The sequence below is a fragment of the Acanthisitta chloris genome, unplaced genomic scaffold (genome assembly GCF_000695815.1).
Source record: "Acanthisitta chloris isolate BGI_N310 unplaced genomic scaffold, ASM69581v1 scaffold18359, whole genome shotgun sequence".
Lineage (NCBI taxonomy): Eukaryota > Metazoa > Chordata > Aves > Passeriformes > Acanthisittidae > Acanthisitta > Acanthisitta chloris.
Window position 1 is genome coordinate 32,968 of NW_008692339.1, and position 17,785 is coordinate 50,752.

A 17,785-nucleotide genomic window follows, 5' to 3' on the forward strand; every position below is an offset into this window, starting at 1 on the left:
TAAATGCACTCTTCCCTGTTGGCTTTGTTTTTCCATCCTGCCCATAGGCTTGTGTTTGAGACATTACAGTCTGTTGCCATAGCACTTGTCCTGGTACCAAAGGACTAGCTAACTGGTGTTTGCATAAAGCCAAGTTAACAAAATTATATTCTGGGGATGACCAAAGGAGAAAAATTACCTTTATGCTTTTTCCCTCCTTCAAGCAGAGGGAGCAAGGGTAGAGAATTTTCTAGAACCAAGTACAGCCATGCAAGCAGATCAGCTCAGATCTAATGTCTGCATAAAGAGTCAGCCCTTCTCTATTATAACTTATTCTAGATGCTATTTTAACCCTGCCAGCAGTGTGCTGGCTGGTAACTCTTGCTGCTTCCCAGGGTGTTGGCAGTGCACAGAAGAGATAACAGAATGCTGCTTGAAGTAGTAGAAGTGCTTCTTGAAGTAGTTCTCAAACCCAGTACAGAATGTTGTTCTCCGAAGGAGCTGATATTATCTCCTCCTGCCCAGTTATCCCAACAACTGGCATACTTTCAGTCTCTATAATGACATGAGCAGGCAAGGACATCTTCCACAATGTTTGCTGTGTCAGTTGTCAAGTTATCAGATACTGCTAACAATTTCTTCGGTTTCTTTTCCTTTTAGGCCACCTGAAAATTGCTGAGTTGGTGAGAAGCAAACTCTAAAGGAGATCTGCTTGTTTATACACTGACAAGTTGGCATTCCACCATCCCAGACTAAGTGCACCTCATCTTGGAAGCTAAGTGCTCTGGGAGTTGGCTGAACAAATGACCTGGGTTATTTTGGATAACCCTGAGTCTCTAGATACAATGAGCAATAGTCACTAAAAGTGAATAGTGGAACACAGAAACCAAATAAATTAAAAGACTGTTCATCTGCTCTCATCATTGCTGACAGTACATTTGAGAAGGAAAAAGCCCTTTTTTTATTTACTCCTGAAACTCTTTTGTATTTGCTCATGGTTTATTGCTTATGGTGAATCTCATGCAATTAGCAGAGTATGGCTCAGGGAGATACTTCAGGTTTTGAACAGAAAAGAGGAACTATTATTTTGAATCCTGATGTTACAGGTTTCCCCCCTTACTCTGGAGAAGAAATGCAAAGGGAACATTAAATCATACAGCACTTTTAAGCATTCTTCTCTCCTTCTACTGTGACAGCAAAAATTAAGTTGTTCAGTTCCGTGGGAGTTATTAACACCTTCAGAGTCACGCTTAGGACTGCAGGTGCTGGGAAGCAGGAGAATAGTGAAATAACCTCAGCAACACCACAGAAAGAATGGAATCAATTTTCTTGAACAAAGACAAGGATCCTTCAGCTCTGAGTCACACATAGTGAATTTCTGAAGTGCCACGTGGAGATGGAGAGAGAGAGAATTACACTGGGACTTGAAAAATGCTTGTTGACTTCTTAACGAGAGAGGTGTTAAGCTTCAGCTTTGCAAGACATGGTACAGAAAGATTGTTCTGACAGGCTTGTGCCATATGGAAGATAGAGATCACTGCTTTCATAACATGGGGAAAGCCTCAGCAGCAGCAGTACAGGATAAGGTCGGTGTGGCTGCTAGCAATGCTCATCCTATTTAGCATGCTGAGATAAGACTTGTTAGAATCAGTCATTGATTCATGACTCTGGAAGGTATGGAAGATTAACAAGTAGCATTTGAAGAGTTTATATTCCTATGAGAGCTCTGGAGTGGGAGTTCAATTGTACCCATTGTCTACAGTGGCACTAAGCAACCCAAATGCTGCTTTAATGCTCCTTTAAGGGATTGGGCTCATTTGTGTCACCACCCAGCCATACTAAGCAACCCAAATTCTGCTTTAATGCTGCTTTAAGGGACTGGGCTCATTTGTGTCACCACCCAGCCAGGCTCCTGACCCAACCTGTGCAGTGACACTGACACTCCAGCGTAAGAGTGGATTTATACCCTTAGCAGTTATATTTTATCTGTGCAATGGCATTGGTTATGAGACTTACTCTGTTCCCCAGATCCCTATTTTAGCTGCTTGCCAGCTATAAAAGCAAATGATCTGAACTTACAGTCTGCAATAAGATACTGAGTAGTTTCATATGGATATGGATCACCACAGTTATTGAAACCCTGCACACTTTGGAGGTATGGAAGCAAGCAGACTGTGGCGACTGGCACACACCTAGTTCAAGGAGTGGGAAAGTGCTCCAGCTTTTAAAAAGAGAAGGTAGGGGAGTCCACAGCAGCCAGCTCCTTCTTCACTCACAGAAGGAAATCAGGAGAGTGAATATGGACTGTTTCCAACAAGAGGAAGTGGTATGGGTTTGCAAGTGACTGAGTGTATTTTGGGACTTGGGTCCTGTTTTCTGTCAGAATGTAACAGAAGCTTGATTGGTTTTTGTCTTCGTGCTGGGACTCCTGAGGGTTGGAACACCTCGTGTCCATCCTGCTGCAATCTTTGCAATGTTGGGTCGCATGCTGTGATCATTAGCAAGAAACTCAAGAAGTAAGGGGAGATGCTGATTTTCAATAGCATCATGCCACTGTGTGTTTAGATATAGAGGTCTAGCTGTAGCCAATTTCTATTGAAGGTATGTAAAATAAAATAGGATATGCAAGAAAAATATTTCAGGTGAAAGAATCGGCAACTGTTTTCATAGATAAAAGGCATTAAATGAGGGATGTACCAGGAGGACTCTTGTAGTGAGGTCCCTTTTACCCATCACACCGACACATAAAGTGGAAAAATTAGGATATGCTACTGAAAAGGAACTTTCTAAAGGCATCTAAAATATATTGCTCAGTCTGAAAAAATCATCAGAATGTTAGAGTTAGCATTAGTTACTTGATTAAAAAATAGTATTGTTCTTTAATATGAGGCTGTTAAGACCTTTTTACACATCTAGGGAAGAACGATGTCTCTACTGGTTTTAGTGCCATCACTGCCTCCTTCTTGAATCAGAGGGAAAGATCATCTGCCTACTGAATCTCCTGTGTCTTCCACAGTATTAATATAATTCATACTCTCCCAGCATGTGAGATCTCATGGCACCACACTCTACAAACGCACTGTACTATAGTGACAGTTTTGTATTTTGAGCTGTATTGCAGGTAGAACACACCAGCTGTGCTAGTCTGAACGCTACGAGTGGCCTAGAGCCACTGATTGCAGCAGAATGTCAATCAGCAGAGTGCAACAGCACAGCAGGGAAGCTAATACATTTTCATGCTGTTTATACGGAGCAGGAACACTGCAGGATCATAGGCTCTAAAACAACCAAGTAGAATCCTGTGTTCCTGAGAAATATTAATTGATCCAATTAGGAACTACTGCAATGGGAAACATTACAATACACAGCAAGAGTTGCCTACCTTGGTGAGTAACTTTCTTCTCATGTTGTTGCAGTTCTCATTTGCTGCAGCTTTGGACTGGACCATGCTGGTGATCACACGTGGAGGGTCAGGTGGGCTGTCTTCTGTCTCTGATGTGCATGGCAGTTGTGTTCTAGGACAGCAGTCAAAATCCTCTTGACCCCAGCTGGTAGAGTTCTCAAAGGGATCAGGGCATTTCTCGTCAGGACTTGACCCATCGTCACTGTTTTTGGCATTGCAAAGTATAAGTGATCTTGAAATGGAGCGAAACTTTCTTGACTTCCTGTTCCCAGCATTGCTCTTTTGATCCATCTTCAGAGAGCTGGTGGTGCTGCTCTTTTTCCTATCATTCTCCCATTTATGTGGCATGATACCTTCAATAACTTTCTCTGCTTCTCTGGTGCTAAATATCCTCCAGGAAAGGAAATATAAAAAGTAAGTTGTAATATACCCTACTTTCTCCCACTTAATAACCTACACTACTGAAAAGCCCTAATGAATAAATCGAATCAACAGAGCCTTTCAGTCTCCGAACAGCCACGTGATATCTCATGACTTGCTAATTCTGTTTCTGTGCAGTGCTCTACTAGATTCTCCTTCACCTTTTCATTCTCTTGCCATGTTCCCCAAGCACAAGAGAGTGCTTTTAATAAATGTTTGTGATGCTTCCATTGTCTTCTTGCTTTGGGCATCTGCTGAATTTGCATGTTGAAATCCCGAATTGAAAAGGGGGATACTTTAAAAGCATTATTCTCTCCTCCTAACGTTATTTGGAAAGAAGAAGCTCCTTCTGAAGTTTGATTCATGAAACCACTATAATTCAAAGAGGATTAATCAAATTGTCAACGTTAAGTTCTCTGCCTGGCACATCTGATTCGTAAGTGGTTTAGCAAAAGCAGATTTTAGCCTTGAGAGAGTAAGGAATGTCAGGCTGCTATAAAACTTCTGCCTTTGCAGATCAGAACTCACTTAAGACTGTGCATTTAAGAGTAACAGAGAGATCCAGTGAAGCACTTAAGATGTGAATATCTGATTAGGGGTTGCACTCTATAAAGGAATATAGCTCCACTACATCAATCAAAAAGTGTCCCATTACAGAAATAGTTTGTTTCAGCACATGATTCAGCATACAACACTGCGTTGTTGTGCTTGGTTTTGAGGTTTTTTTCCCTGCTTCTAAGCAGAATTAGATAGGTACATACACACTTTGTACCTCAAGTGCCACTGGTGATACTGAACTAGGAGGCAGCAGATTTTCTGAAGGCTCCTTACAGCCACAATAATAAACAGAGGCCTGCAAACTCAGAGCAAGCCAGATTCATAAAATAAATCCAAGGAAGCATTATAATAAATCTATAGGGTTATTTACATTGGGGTTTTTTCTTGTACAAATAAACAGGAAAACCAAAACAGGTTATAAACACTCTGCCATTGAGAACCTGTCTAAAGGAACAATGTGGCATTGCAGGAGAAATCCACAGATCAGAATAAATCTGAATTTGTTTGAATTTGTAAAACTAAAACAATTTGCACATGGCATTTTCAGGAGTAGCAAAGTGCTGCCAGGGAGAAGGGTGTTTATTTGTGTAGTTCTTTTTGGTGTTTTTGATAGGTAGTGCTCCTATAGTCTTCCATGACACATATCTTCTATCATACCAGTCCTAATATTACTCTGCTCCCTGATGTCTCTTTTTCCAAAACAAAATCCCTATCACTTCAGAAACTTATGCCCTGAATATTGGAACTCATTGGATTTCCTAGCACTATTTCAGGGCCAAGTTTGAAAGTAGCCAGAGAAGTCATGTCAAGTTCCACAAAGCTGGTGTGCTTTCTGCCCTTATCCTGTGCATCTTTGGAGTCCTCTCTGCTCCTGTGGGAGAGTCTGACCCACTGGATTGGAACAGTGGAACAGAAGTCACTGGGGTCCCAGCCTCCCCAACATTGCCATAAGGCAAACTTTTAGGGTCAAATTGAACTAACTTATTCTCCATTCCCATCAATTCACAGTGATTATTTTTCTTCTTCCTATGAATGACAAGATTTACCACCATGGCTGAAGGCAGTCACAGCGTGATGGAGCACTGCCCAACAGCACAGCCACACTCCCTTTCTGTGATGCATTGAATGAAAGGACATCTAAGACTATGTGCAAGAACACAGAGGCCAGAGGGATTGAGAAAAAGTATGACATAGACAGAGTTCAGTTTTAATACATGGACTTTATAGCTGACATGGGGTCTTATGTCTCTAGGATTCATCTCCTCTCCTGCACTGTGGAGAGAACCTACTTCCCAGAGCCTCTATGTGGTAATTTAATTTGAAGTACAGTAATGAAAAGTGTTATGAATTATATTAGAATGCTAATTTTGAGAACTGAAATAAATAATTGCTGGTGGTATGATTTAGCATGACAAGTTTGGAAATTTTTGTGTGCTTCTTTGTTGATTACTTTAACTAAAACCTGACTGACGCTATCCCTATGAATATGTAAAGACTTTCAAGGTTTGGAGAATTCGTTTTTGCCTTTTTTAAAAGACAATTTTGGTGTTTTGGTGAGCCTAAAGCTTCAGTCTACCATAAATATGCATGAACTCAATTGCAATTTTTGAACTTGGAAATCCCTATTAGGATCTCCACTTTATTGGGAAATAAACCTTGTTAAAGCCTATGATGTAGTGCCTCTTGCATGTTGGAAGGAAGGTAAAAATGCAATCTGGTCCCTTAGATGAGAATATGGAGTTGAAAAGCAATAGGATGGATAGGATGAGGGGAACTTCTGCAAGGCTCTCCTCTCAACACCTGGGTAGGAAGCAACAGAGCTGTTTATTGAAGGTGATTGGAATGTTCATAATTTGAAAATCTGCAATGGGGATTGATGCTCCTTCTGTGAGTCTGGCAATAGCTATCAGGCACTAGCAACAACAGCATCAGAAATGAGCCAGAGTTGCTCATTCAGAGCTAAACAATCTTGTCTATGGGGGGAAATTAGAGGAAATAGCACTTTTCATTCAAGGATTTCAGTGTTGCCCAAACATTAACTGCACTCTTGCTCTTCCAAAGAGGAAGAATTAAAAAAGAGCTATCAAGCATGTGGATAAGCAGAGGACTTGATTGCTTAATGGTCAAAATGCAGCTCTCTGGAGACAGGCATGCTAGAACGAAGGATGGAGAAATGCAGGAGCCCTTTCTTACTCTGCCTGAAGCTGCTGAGCTTAAGAAGGGAGAGTTGCCATCAGTAATAACTACTTCAAGAGGTGCTTCCCTGGCTATGCTAAGAGTCTGGAATGCAGGGAACACATAGAAACACTGGCTGAAACAGTGAAGGACACATTGCTCTAAGTGCATTCTGCTGTCTCACCCCCTGCATTGCTCCTGAGGAATTTTACCTTATGCAGAGAGAACTCTCTTTTGCCCTGCTGTATCAGCTGTTTCCTCCTCCCCACCCCCATCAGAGCTCCATCCATTCAAAGACTGAATTTAACCCTGAATGACTTACCTAATCTCAAAGCAAGGCAGTGGCTGAGGTGAAAATAAACCCAGTAGACCTGAAGGCTTCCAGTTAAATTCTTGCTCTTTCTTTAAGTAATAGATCACAAGTCCTAACTAAGGCAACATCCTTTCCAGAGCTGCTGATTCAGGGTTGCATAAGTGACAGAAATATAGGAAGCACCAAAAACATAGTCTATAATTTTTCCAATAAAAATATCCAGAAATGTTATTTTACACAAAAAACCAATATCACAAGTGCCAGAGAAGCTTTATGATTCATTGCCATCTTCCACCTAATTTAATTCAAGGTATTGATGGCATGGACAATTACTTCAAAGTCAATTCTCCAAACCATTCATCTTTTCCTCCAGTGCACTCACTGCTTGTCATTTTCTTTTGCCATTCTTATACCTCCAGCTAGCCTGATGGAAGCTGTCTGTGGTTTGTAATGCAAACCAAATGTTCCTTCTCTGTTTCTTTTTTTTTTTCCCCAAGCTTTATTTTTCCAGCTTTAAGTCTAAAAAGCCCTAACTCACTCTGCCTTCTGCAAACAAAATACATGATTTGAACTGTGCCCATTTGGTTCAAATTTTTTGGTTGGATATTAAACTGAGCATTTACAAGATGCAAAATATTTGGGGTAGCTCCCAGATTGAATGCGACTGCTCTGCTGTTAACCAGACAGCAGGAAAGACAGACCTTTTCTTTACTAGCAAGAACAAGATGAGTTTTACATATACCAAGTGCTAACAGCATCCTCTTTTAATCTAGATCTTGCATCCTATTTTAATCTAGATCTTGTGATCTTTGTCAGATTCATTACTGAGCAGTACTATTAGCACTGAACTATTGCAGATGTCTAGGATTTCCAGGCAGCAGGAAGAGCTAGAGATTTGGAAGTTTTCTAATAGAGTAAGAAACTCTCTGAGAGTTGAATTCACTGTAAAAAAAAATTTAAAAACATATTTTTAATACCTAACTGTAAAATAAAAATTCAAAAGGAGGAACTTACAACAGCGAGGCAGACAAACCTGACTCCTGCAGAAGGCTGTTCCTCTTCATAGGCCTGGCAAAAAGAGACAGAGTGAATAATTGAAAACACACTCTCCTGGTGCCACGTGACTCGGTTTCAGTAATTCTGCTCAGTACATTGGAACGGAGCTATTGTTTCCTAATTGAAGAAAATGTCAGCAAGGCTAGATAAACAAAAGCAATGGGATGCAGTATTGGGGAAACAGCTTCCAGCAGGCTCCCAGCTACCCAGAGATGGCAAGACCATTTAAGGTGTTTGTGTCATTTGTTTTTACCCATCCCTCTCTGATCCTAGGATTGATGGGGTTCAGGCATGCTAAACCTACCTGAGGTGAGGTGGGAGGCAGCCAGAATCTGTGCTAATCAACTGCAGGATTTTCTGCTGGAAGCTGAGATGGCAAGCATGTTTCTCATATTTTTTAGCAGATATTTTGACATTAAGTTAGTAAGAGTTTCATAGTCTACTTCTGCTCCAGAAGCAAAGCATAATAGGTGCCACTTTTAAATGCCAGGCCCTTGTGTTCACCATGAAGTGTACCTTTAACCCATCAGCTCTTAACTACTTTCCCCTTTATGGGGTAGATTGCAATTTTGCGATCCAACCTGATCAAGGAGCAGAAAATTGTTAAGTTTGCCATAGAGCACCCAGGAAATGAGAACTGTCCCATATAATGCCAATTGCCTCAATTACACCTTTCATTTGCTGCACAGTAAATGGTTCAGTCTGTTCTACTACTCCCCACACACAACACTGCTTGAGTTGCATCCACCATCAGTTGTGGGAGCAGGCAGCCACCTTTGGCACATCCTAGGCAGGCTTAGCTGCTTTTCATTGATCACACAGAGCAGTATCAGACCCCACCTCTCAATCCTCAGTTCAAAGAACAATCTTGCTGCAGAAATCTACTTTCGCTCAATAGATTTGTGTGATAAGATACATAGGGAGTGCATAAATTAAAAGAAAAAAAATCCATAAAAGAAAAAATTGTATCTGAAATATTTAATATTTGTTTATTGAAATAATGAGGCCTCTTTAGAGTGTTCTCAAAAACTATAAATCCTATACTTTTTGGGAAAATGTATAGATTAACACAAATTTTATGCCTGGCCCTGTCTGGTTATGGAAATGGTCAACATGAGAGTGCTGACACACCTGCTGCCCTCAGTGTTCTGTAGCTGGAAGGTCCTGGGTTTATTGGTCTGTCACTAAACTTGGAAAAAAGAGAGAGGAATTAAAAACTAGGTTTAAAATACTGCACTGAGAGGGTCTCATGTTTAGTGGTCCTGTGACTTTTAGATCAAACATGAATTGTGGAGACAAGCACCTGCCCCATGAGAATGATTTCCATGCCAGGAGAAAAAGGAAAGATGAAACCTCTGCTCTGTACAGTGTCTACAGGAGCCCTGAAACACTGTTCCAAATAATACAAATTCCTAACAACTAGGTTTTTGGGATATTAGTTCCCCAAAGGAAATCTTTTGTAAAGGACACAGTTTTAACGTGGGTCACTGGATAACAAATAACACGGAACATTACCCAACTCTTTTAAATTCTAGTTGTGTAGCAGAACCAAGAGTATGTCACGGTATTTGTATAGAGAAGACAGTGCCCTTGTACATAAAATGGGGTTTTATAGTGTTAGTACTCTAAAAGTGAAATATCAACAAGGAAGCAAAGCCACATACTGTTTACCACTTAAGTATCTTTCACTGCAACACACACATGTTTTTGTTTAGCAATAGAGAACTCATTCACACAAAATTTGAACAGCCCCTGAGTTTTGATCCAAACTGATTGAGCTGGAAGCTCAAAAGCATTGGAAAGCTTGTTTTATTTCTTCCCATTGTCACATGCTTTTGCATTTCCTGACTATGGGCTGAATAATGTAGTCCCTAAGCCACTGGGAGTTTTGTTCATTCCAAGTCTGGACTTCAGCCAGCGCCAGCAGCAGAAACTTAAATATCACAAAGAGGGGCTGTTTTTTCGTGTTGTTTCACTCTAACCTTTTGCAGTTTTTTCCATCTTCTCTGTACAGTAATTGTTCAGTGCCCAGTGGTGAAAAGAAAAGCAGGTTTTTAGAAGCCATAAGGAAAAAGAGAGAGAAAGAGAATCTCTGCTGTGCCTGCCTTGTTGTATTAATGGCATGCTTTGATATTGGATACCATGGTCAATCTTCATCACTTAGCTCCAAGGTATTGTACCAGGAAAAGGACAATGTACACTGATCAGAGACTGGAATTTTATATTAAAAGACTGAAATTATGTGGACTCTCCTTTGCAGAAAGGAGCTGCATTAATAAAATTTATGAGATAATAGGAAATGTAAGGAAAATCAGCTGGGTTTCTTTATTGCATTCTAATGTGAGGGATAGGAAAAGGAGAATGCAGTAAAATAAAGAGGATTCAGACCAATAAGAGGAAATACTTAAAAACTAAAGCATAGTTAATGTGTGGAACGTGAAGGTAGCAAAAATCATGAGCACTTTGAAGTTAGCTGTTTTGTCTTTGATTCCAGTTGGACAGAGATTCACCCCAAGAGATGAGCTGATGAAAATATATATCTGTAGGTAAAGGGAATGTAGGTAAAAGGCATGCGGAAGTGGCAGCAACTCTTGCTTCAGACTGAACATCAAAGAGTACAATTCACAGGTAGAGTGATACTCCTGCCTTGGGACAGGGTCCTAGATACCATAAAATGGAGTGACTTTTCTGATGTCTGAAGTTAGTGTCTATTGGAGTTGGTGGATAAAGGAAATAGAGCCACTGAACTTAATAGCTATGGCAGTTCTTCTCCTTAGCATGACTGAAATCCGGATCTGTCTGGAGTCATCGCAGATACAGGAGCTTATCCCTCTTTTCTCCAAATATTTTTCCATATCCAAAGGTTTGAATTCTAGAGGACAAATATGCAGACTATTCAGTACTAAATATTTTGCCTGTTGCTACTGGTGATAACCTTTTCCAAAAAAGAGCATATAAATTTAAACAGAACATTAGTACTGGGCAAAGAGATCTAAGTAATGATGGAACTTAGCCTCCATCCTCATCTCCACCCAACTCCAAATACTGTTTGTGTTAATGGGAAAGAAAGCCAATAGTTTGGAGTGTTCTAGTTTTTAATCCTGTCCTTACATTGCTCAGCAAAGTGATAAGATACTTTTGCCCTAAACACCATCTCAATTTTCACATTTTGCCATATTCCAGAAAACAGTTATGTAGCACAGGACAATCCATCCCCTCATTGCTGCTAAGTCAGGCCTGGATTAGTCATCTCTGTCTTGGGTTTCATGGCTTTCACTCTGCCTTTCCATCTGAGCTGTCAAAACATAGCAACATGGCATGTTGAGTCACCCTATAAACCCAGTTAATCCAGTATCCTTCTCCAGCAATGGCTGATAGCAATTGCTTCAAAGGGATTACCTTATTAAAAAAATAATAATAATAATAATAATTAAGAGAGAGCTTGCTGTCAGGAAGAGTTTCTTCTGAGTGCCTTGTTGGTAGGAGCAGACTGGCACTCCAAGGTATGCTATCCAGAATTGTTGGAGCTTTTTATATTGTGATTGGATAGTTTTGTTCTAGCAAAAGCTGCAGCTGCCCCATAATGGATAAGTATTGTATTATGTCACATTAGGTAAATCTCTTTCTAATACTTTTCGTTACTTAGTACCTAACTTTAGCCAGGAAGCACAAAGATTTATTTTTTTTCTTCTACAGATGAAATGAATCCTGCGTAATGTAACTGTAATTTATCCATTTCTGGCTCCCATTAAGCTTTTGATTTCGAGAGTATCCAGAGGCAATGCATTTCATGTGTTACATATAAATGTACTTCCTTGTAATTGTTTTGAAATTTGCTGCCTCTATGATTTGTTCAGTTCTTGTTCTAGGAAAAATATCCTGATCTTCACGTCTCCATAGAATCCTTTTTCATTGATCTCTGTACTGATGTCATCCTTTATCTTCTACATACTTTTATCTTTTCTTCTTCTGCCCCTCCTTCCAGCTTCATGCTGCTTTCAGATGTTTGGAACTCCTCCTTTTCCTTCAGATCATTTTGAATAATTCACTTCCTTTTGTGAACTTTATTACCTGATTCTTTCATGATGGTATCCAGCTCTGCAGCCTCCTAGACTGTTTCCCAGTGAATTGCCTTCCTGTGAGTTAATAAAAGTTCCTAGACCTTGTGTTGCCAAAAACATTTGTGTTGCATGACATGCACTCCCACTCTGCGTGATTACTAACCTTACTTGTTGCAGAGCCCTAGAGATAAGCTATAAAATATTGCTCATATAATTTCATGGAATAGGGTCTACTACAAAGTGTACACCCAACAAAAAGTATTTTTACCTCATCTTGAGAACATATCCTGGAACTCCATGAAGAATATGTTACCGTATGCATACAATGCTTTGTTGCAGAAAACTTAGTCCGTGTGATTTACGTAAGTGAAGGTGTTAAGAGTGTGTGATTGAAAAATTACAGCACAATCAGTGCAAAGCATGTTGGCTGTAGCCACGGTGTGGTGTATGAGGGAAAGCAAGAATGGTGCCCTTTGTACTAAGCGTTGTGGGTTGTATTTGCTATTTTAATTTTTTTTTGCCGTGCCTATGTGTAAGAGATTTTGTTGGGCTCAGAAAAACAGTACAGAATATTTCTATCATCGACGGAGTTGCTAAATATTTGATACTGAAGGAAAGGCCCATTTTATATTTCTATTTTTTTTCAAACCATTGACCAATATACAGTTTATACCTCACTGCAGCACCAGAGGAGTAAAGACATTATGTGAGCTCCTCTGTATGGTGTCATTCTAATTTAAAACAAATATTTTTAAAAGTTATAACTTTACCTCTTCTTTCCACATTTCCAGTCACATAATGCTCCTTTTTCATCTGACCTAGCATTCCCTTTGATTTATAGTTCCCTAAACTGTAGGCAGACATAAGGGGCCCTTTAGGCTGTATGAAAGGAGAATTATCAATAGCCAAAACTATGATTTATATGGAAACAAACTTAAAGGGCAAAAGTAAACTGAATCTACTCTACCTACAAAAATCACATGAAAATTTTCTCTGTGTTTTTATGAGTTCAGTCAAAAGGTGTATTTAGATCTTCTTTTTTTAACCTTTTATTGTGAATTCATGGTGGATTCTGTCATATTTGTTGTTACTGTCTTCCTTGCACCTTGAACAGCCAGATATGAATGAATAAATGAATTAAAGTACTGGAAAAGCTGAATATATTTAGTCCACCTGAGTTCCAGGGGCAGTTTGCTCCATATTTTGCACTTTGGTACAGGTACCACTTCTGACAGCAGCCTGATCTCAGGCTCACTGAAGTCAGGGGTTTGTTACCCTTTAGCATTTCACAGACAGCATGCATGGTCCCATCTTGGTTTGTTGATTTATTTGTGGGGCTTCTGAGGGGGGATACAGCAGGGTTTGTTTGGTTTGGGCTTTTTTAATTAGCAGTGTCAGTGATTGATGATGAATTATGCAACCTCTTCTCTGGGATATCTGTGTCTGAATAAGATGACTTTAACACATTTGCACAGTTGTCATTTGTACAGCTGTGATTTCAAGCACAAGGCTTAAGCAGTAGCTACTTCTGAGTATTTGTCATTCCTGGAGCTTGGCAGAGACAAAGCTACTTAACACAGACTGCTGCTTAAGTCTGCACTAAAAAAGTCTTGAGGACCCTTCACATTTCTGCTGCTGCACCTTATCTCTAAGGCTGTGACAATCAGAATGAAGCTGAGCGGATGCTTTTTGTTTGTGGTGTTGAAGATAACAGTATAAAGCTCCAAGGGCAGCTCCCTTGTTCTTCAGCAATACTCTAGTTTTTAACACTAACTTTAGTTGTAATGCACACAGGGTATATTACTCACTGGCATTATTGTTGACAGCAAGATGAGACTAGTTTATTTTACAGGTTTCCTGTGACTGAAACAGTATAATCTCTCATGTAAGTAGGTCCCTGGTAAGGCACAAAACACAATACTTCTGGTGCTTCATGAGATCTGATGATACCTTGGTCATAGGTGTGAGAGATGGTGCTGGAGTAAGCTGTAGCATCCTAAAGAGTCTAGGATCTAGTGTCTTTGGGAGATGACTTTTCTTCCATGTTTTGAAATCAGCCTACACCTTCAGAGAAGTATCTAATGTTAAGTAGTTTGGAGCTAGTGACTGAGAGATCTCAGCTGAGGATTTCTGATCTTGGGTTCTGGTTTTTCTACAGAATCACAGTTTTCAAGCCCAGAAGAAGTTGTTCTAATTAGGTAGTATAATTAACCTGTCAAAGAGAAAAAACCTAACCCATAATTCCTGTATTGATGGCAATAACTTCTGCTCCAGCTAAAGCTTATCTTTTAAAATAAGCAAATCTGAATGTAACTACATTATTACACCAATCTCGAAAACTTGCCATACCCTCAGACAGATTGTTACACTGCTTAGTTACCATTTCTTTTCAACATCACTGTGTCCTCATTTGCCTTTATTCCTGTGTTTGTCCAAAAGAGCTTGACTGTTACTGTTATGGGACAGTCAAGGCCCATGATCACTTCTCCAGCATTTTTTATGAAGGTCAGTCAAGAGGATCACAGCATGAGAAGTGTCTTGGAACTTTATTGCATGACCTAATACTTGATTACTTTAGGGTTTTTGTGATGACTTCAATTTAAACATTGAAAAAATAACTGTTAGGACCATAGTGTGTCTAGTCCAGTACTACCAGAAAGTAGACAAATTAGCTTCATGGAATTAGGGAGTGGAAGGGATATCTTAATTCATAAGAAATTGTTATAACTCAGATCACAGGTAGGATAAACATTTTGCAGTTGATTGAGGGGACAAGAGCAGATGCACAATTGGATTGTGGGACACTGTCTGCCCCCATACACAGGCTGTGTTGTGAGCAGACTCTCTGGAAAGGCTGTCAGCAAAAAGCTGTTGTGTCTGTGACTGTGTGAAGCAGCATGCTGAGGCTCACACCATGCCATCTACTACAGCAGGCTTGGTGTGAGGGCAGCCACTGAATGACCCTGATCCTGGAGCAGAGATGTTCTCAGGGAGGTCAAATTTGCCAGTGTCCTTTTCTAATGTATGCTCATTTTTGATCCAGGGAATATCTAATAAGCTATCCATAAGACTATTGCTATATCCTTTCTCTCAGTTTGGATTTCCCAAAAGAAATAGCCTCTTCTGGAATTTAAGTCCCAACTAATTGTCCAAGATTGTGTTTCAAGACAACCATACAACCATCAAGACAACCCAGGATTTCTTTTTTTGGGTTCTTTTTCTTCAACACCTTTTAAACTGATTATAAATTTTGTCTTTTTGTTTGTGGAATGAATCTTTAAAGATTACTCAATAGGCATTCAAGAATACCCAGAGATTTGGGGGTTGCATACAAGAACAGAAGTTTTAAAATTGAAGTTTAATTGAAGCTAAAACAAAGGACACTAAATGCATAAAATTAGTAGCAGAAAAATGTTAAGACTGACAATATCAGTTTAGGCTCAGCATTAATCTTGGGCAAAGACATAAACTACCTATGACTGAACCTTCCCAACCACATCTAACACACACCACTCACTATAAAGCACTACAATCTGCCCTAGTTCATTTTTGACTGAACACTCTAGTGAGTCTGGAAATCTCCTTCCAGTTCTGATGGCAACAGCTGGTTTGACCTTAGCTAGGTTTCATTTCCCTCACTTCTGAACCCTTGCCCTCATGAAAGAAAGAGGCCTATGACTGTCACCTTCTTTGTTGTAAGTGTAGGGAGAGAATTTATCTAATGAAAAGTACTAGAAGATAATTAATGTTTGGTTGTTTTGGGTTGTTTTGGTTTTTTTAATGGGACAATGAACAAAACAATAAAGAACTACTCTTAGAAAACATTAAGAATTTCCTGGCATCAAGTAATGACATTGTATAGCTACCTATCTTGTATTATGTAGAATCTATTGCATATGAAGTTTATTCCATATGATAAAGCATGGAAGTTATTTTACAATATGCAGTATGTGCCATCCTGTAACACAGCATAAATATGATACTAGCAGTAGGAAAATAAAGCAGCAGATCACATCACTGGTGCTCTCTAACAGAAAGGAGCTGTAAACGTGATGAAGAGACTATCATCTGTCAGGTCAGTCCTTCAGCATCAACTGAAGCAGTCTGACAGCTCCACAGCTTTATGTCATCTGTTCCAGGCACAGGCTGGCACACCTCCACCCTGACAGAAATCCCCCTGCAGAGGAATAGCAAGGAGTGCTCAAAAACCTCTGCCATCTCCCAAGGGAATGCTCAGCTCAGGGCACAGCAGCTCCACAACCAACAAGGCTCCACTGGCAGTTTGGATAATATATCATAGATATCTGTTCTGTACTAGCCTGCATGGTTTTTTTCTGTGGGCTCATACTATATGAATCAGTTACTAATGAGGCACATAATAAAGAATACTATTAAGTGAACACTGCATTAATAATGCTGGCAAGGTTTCAAGTCTACAGATGTTATTTATAGCATATGACTAAACAAATACATATCCCCTTTGAGGCTGAGACTCACTAGCAATTTACTGATTTCCTGTATAGGCTGGTTCATGCACAGATTTGAGTAAATACTGCATTTGAATGTCTTGTTTGGATCTATGCTCTGGAACTGTTGTAGCTAATCATATTAATGTTGAATTTTAAAATTGTTTGGAAATGAGTTTTCAGAGGATTAGACAGTACCTCTGTCCAGTTCTCATGGAGAAATGCATTTTTCTGCATTGCTTCTTTAAATAAAAATAAAATATTCAAAGAATAAAGCCTGCAGTTACACAGCACGGTGGAAATGAGCAGGAAGGTTAGAAAAAAATCTGGAAAAAAATGAACATAGCAAAAGCTAAAAAATAAAAATTAAAAATTAAAAATCCCATATCCTCTTTCCATCTGGTCTTGAAATTAATTCATTTATCTTATTTATGAAGTTTAATTGCCAGTGAGATATTTTGTAGACTTAAAATGTTTCTGAGCAATGAATCATTTGATTTGTGATTTTGGTTTTTTTCTGCTTCTTATAATATTGCAGGTTTATAGAGGCCTTCAAAACTGAAGAATGCTGTGAACTCATAAAAGTCACTGGTCCACTCTGCAGGCTTTTATATTCATCAGGAGAAATAGGAGAGATCTCATACAGCAAACTAAAAGGGTCCTAAATTAAGGTACTTCCATGTAGAGCATCTCTGTTTAATTCATAATGCTGATCATTGAAAAATAATACTTTACTTAAGATTACTCAGATAATCTAAAGACAAAACAGTGATGACAGCAAATAGACAGACAAAAACGTAGTTTGTGAAACATCTCTGCTCATCCTTCTCTTTCAAATTCTGAAATTAAAACAGTTGAAAACAATACATACTGACATGTAAAAAGAGCTGACACAATGCCTAAATAATTTGTTATAAAAATATCACTTACCATTGCCAAGTATCTTCTTATTTAAATCCTCTATTATCATGCCTTCTTGGATATAAAATACGCAGCAGAGTCAATTCCCAGTGTGTTAAATACTTGAGAAAATAATAAATGCAGTGAAACTCCACAGTGTTTGGATATTTGACTGTAACTCCTAAGCATTCAAAGTGACTACTCAATATAACAACTTTTCCTCTGCAGAAAATGCCTTGCTATTTGCCAGCAAATCTTTAATGCTTTAGATTGGGTATTTCCAACTACCGCCCTACTTGCTAGGCAGATGTGTATAAAAGAGATGTTATTTCACTGAATCAACCACTGAGATCGTAACCCTTTTCCTGTACCACAAACAGAAATGTAAAACCTCAGACTTTCCTTTTGGACTTTTACTGACTTGTGTCTGTTGTAAGAAAGCAAAACACAACTA

At 39.3% G+C, this 17,785-nt stretch overlaps 1 protein-coding gene across 1 annotated transcript in view; it reads right to left on the reverse strand.

Moving 5' to 3' along the window:
• IL16 (interleukin 16) overlaps positions 1 to 17,502 on the reverse strand; it is a 43,439-nt gene extending 25,937 nt beyond the window's left edge. Inside the window, exons 1-3 of the mRNA XM_009082638.1 lie at positions 17,362 to 17,502; positions 7,863 to 7,916; positions 3,362 to 3,773 (exon numbers count right to left, since the gene is read on the reverse strand). Of these exons, the coding sequence (XP_009080886.1) occupies positions 3,362 to 3,773; positions 7,863 to 7,912 (462 nt within the window). The 5' untranslated portion in view covers positions 7,913 to 7,916; positions 17,362 to 17,502. The remainder of the gene's footprint in view (positions 1 to 3,361; positions 3,774 to 7,862; positions 7,917 to 17,361) is intronic.
• Positions 17,503 to 17,785: the final 283 nt, after the last annotated feature.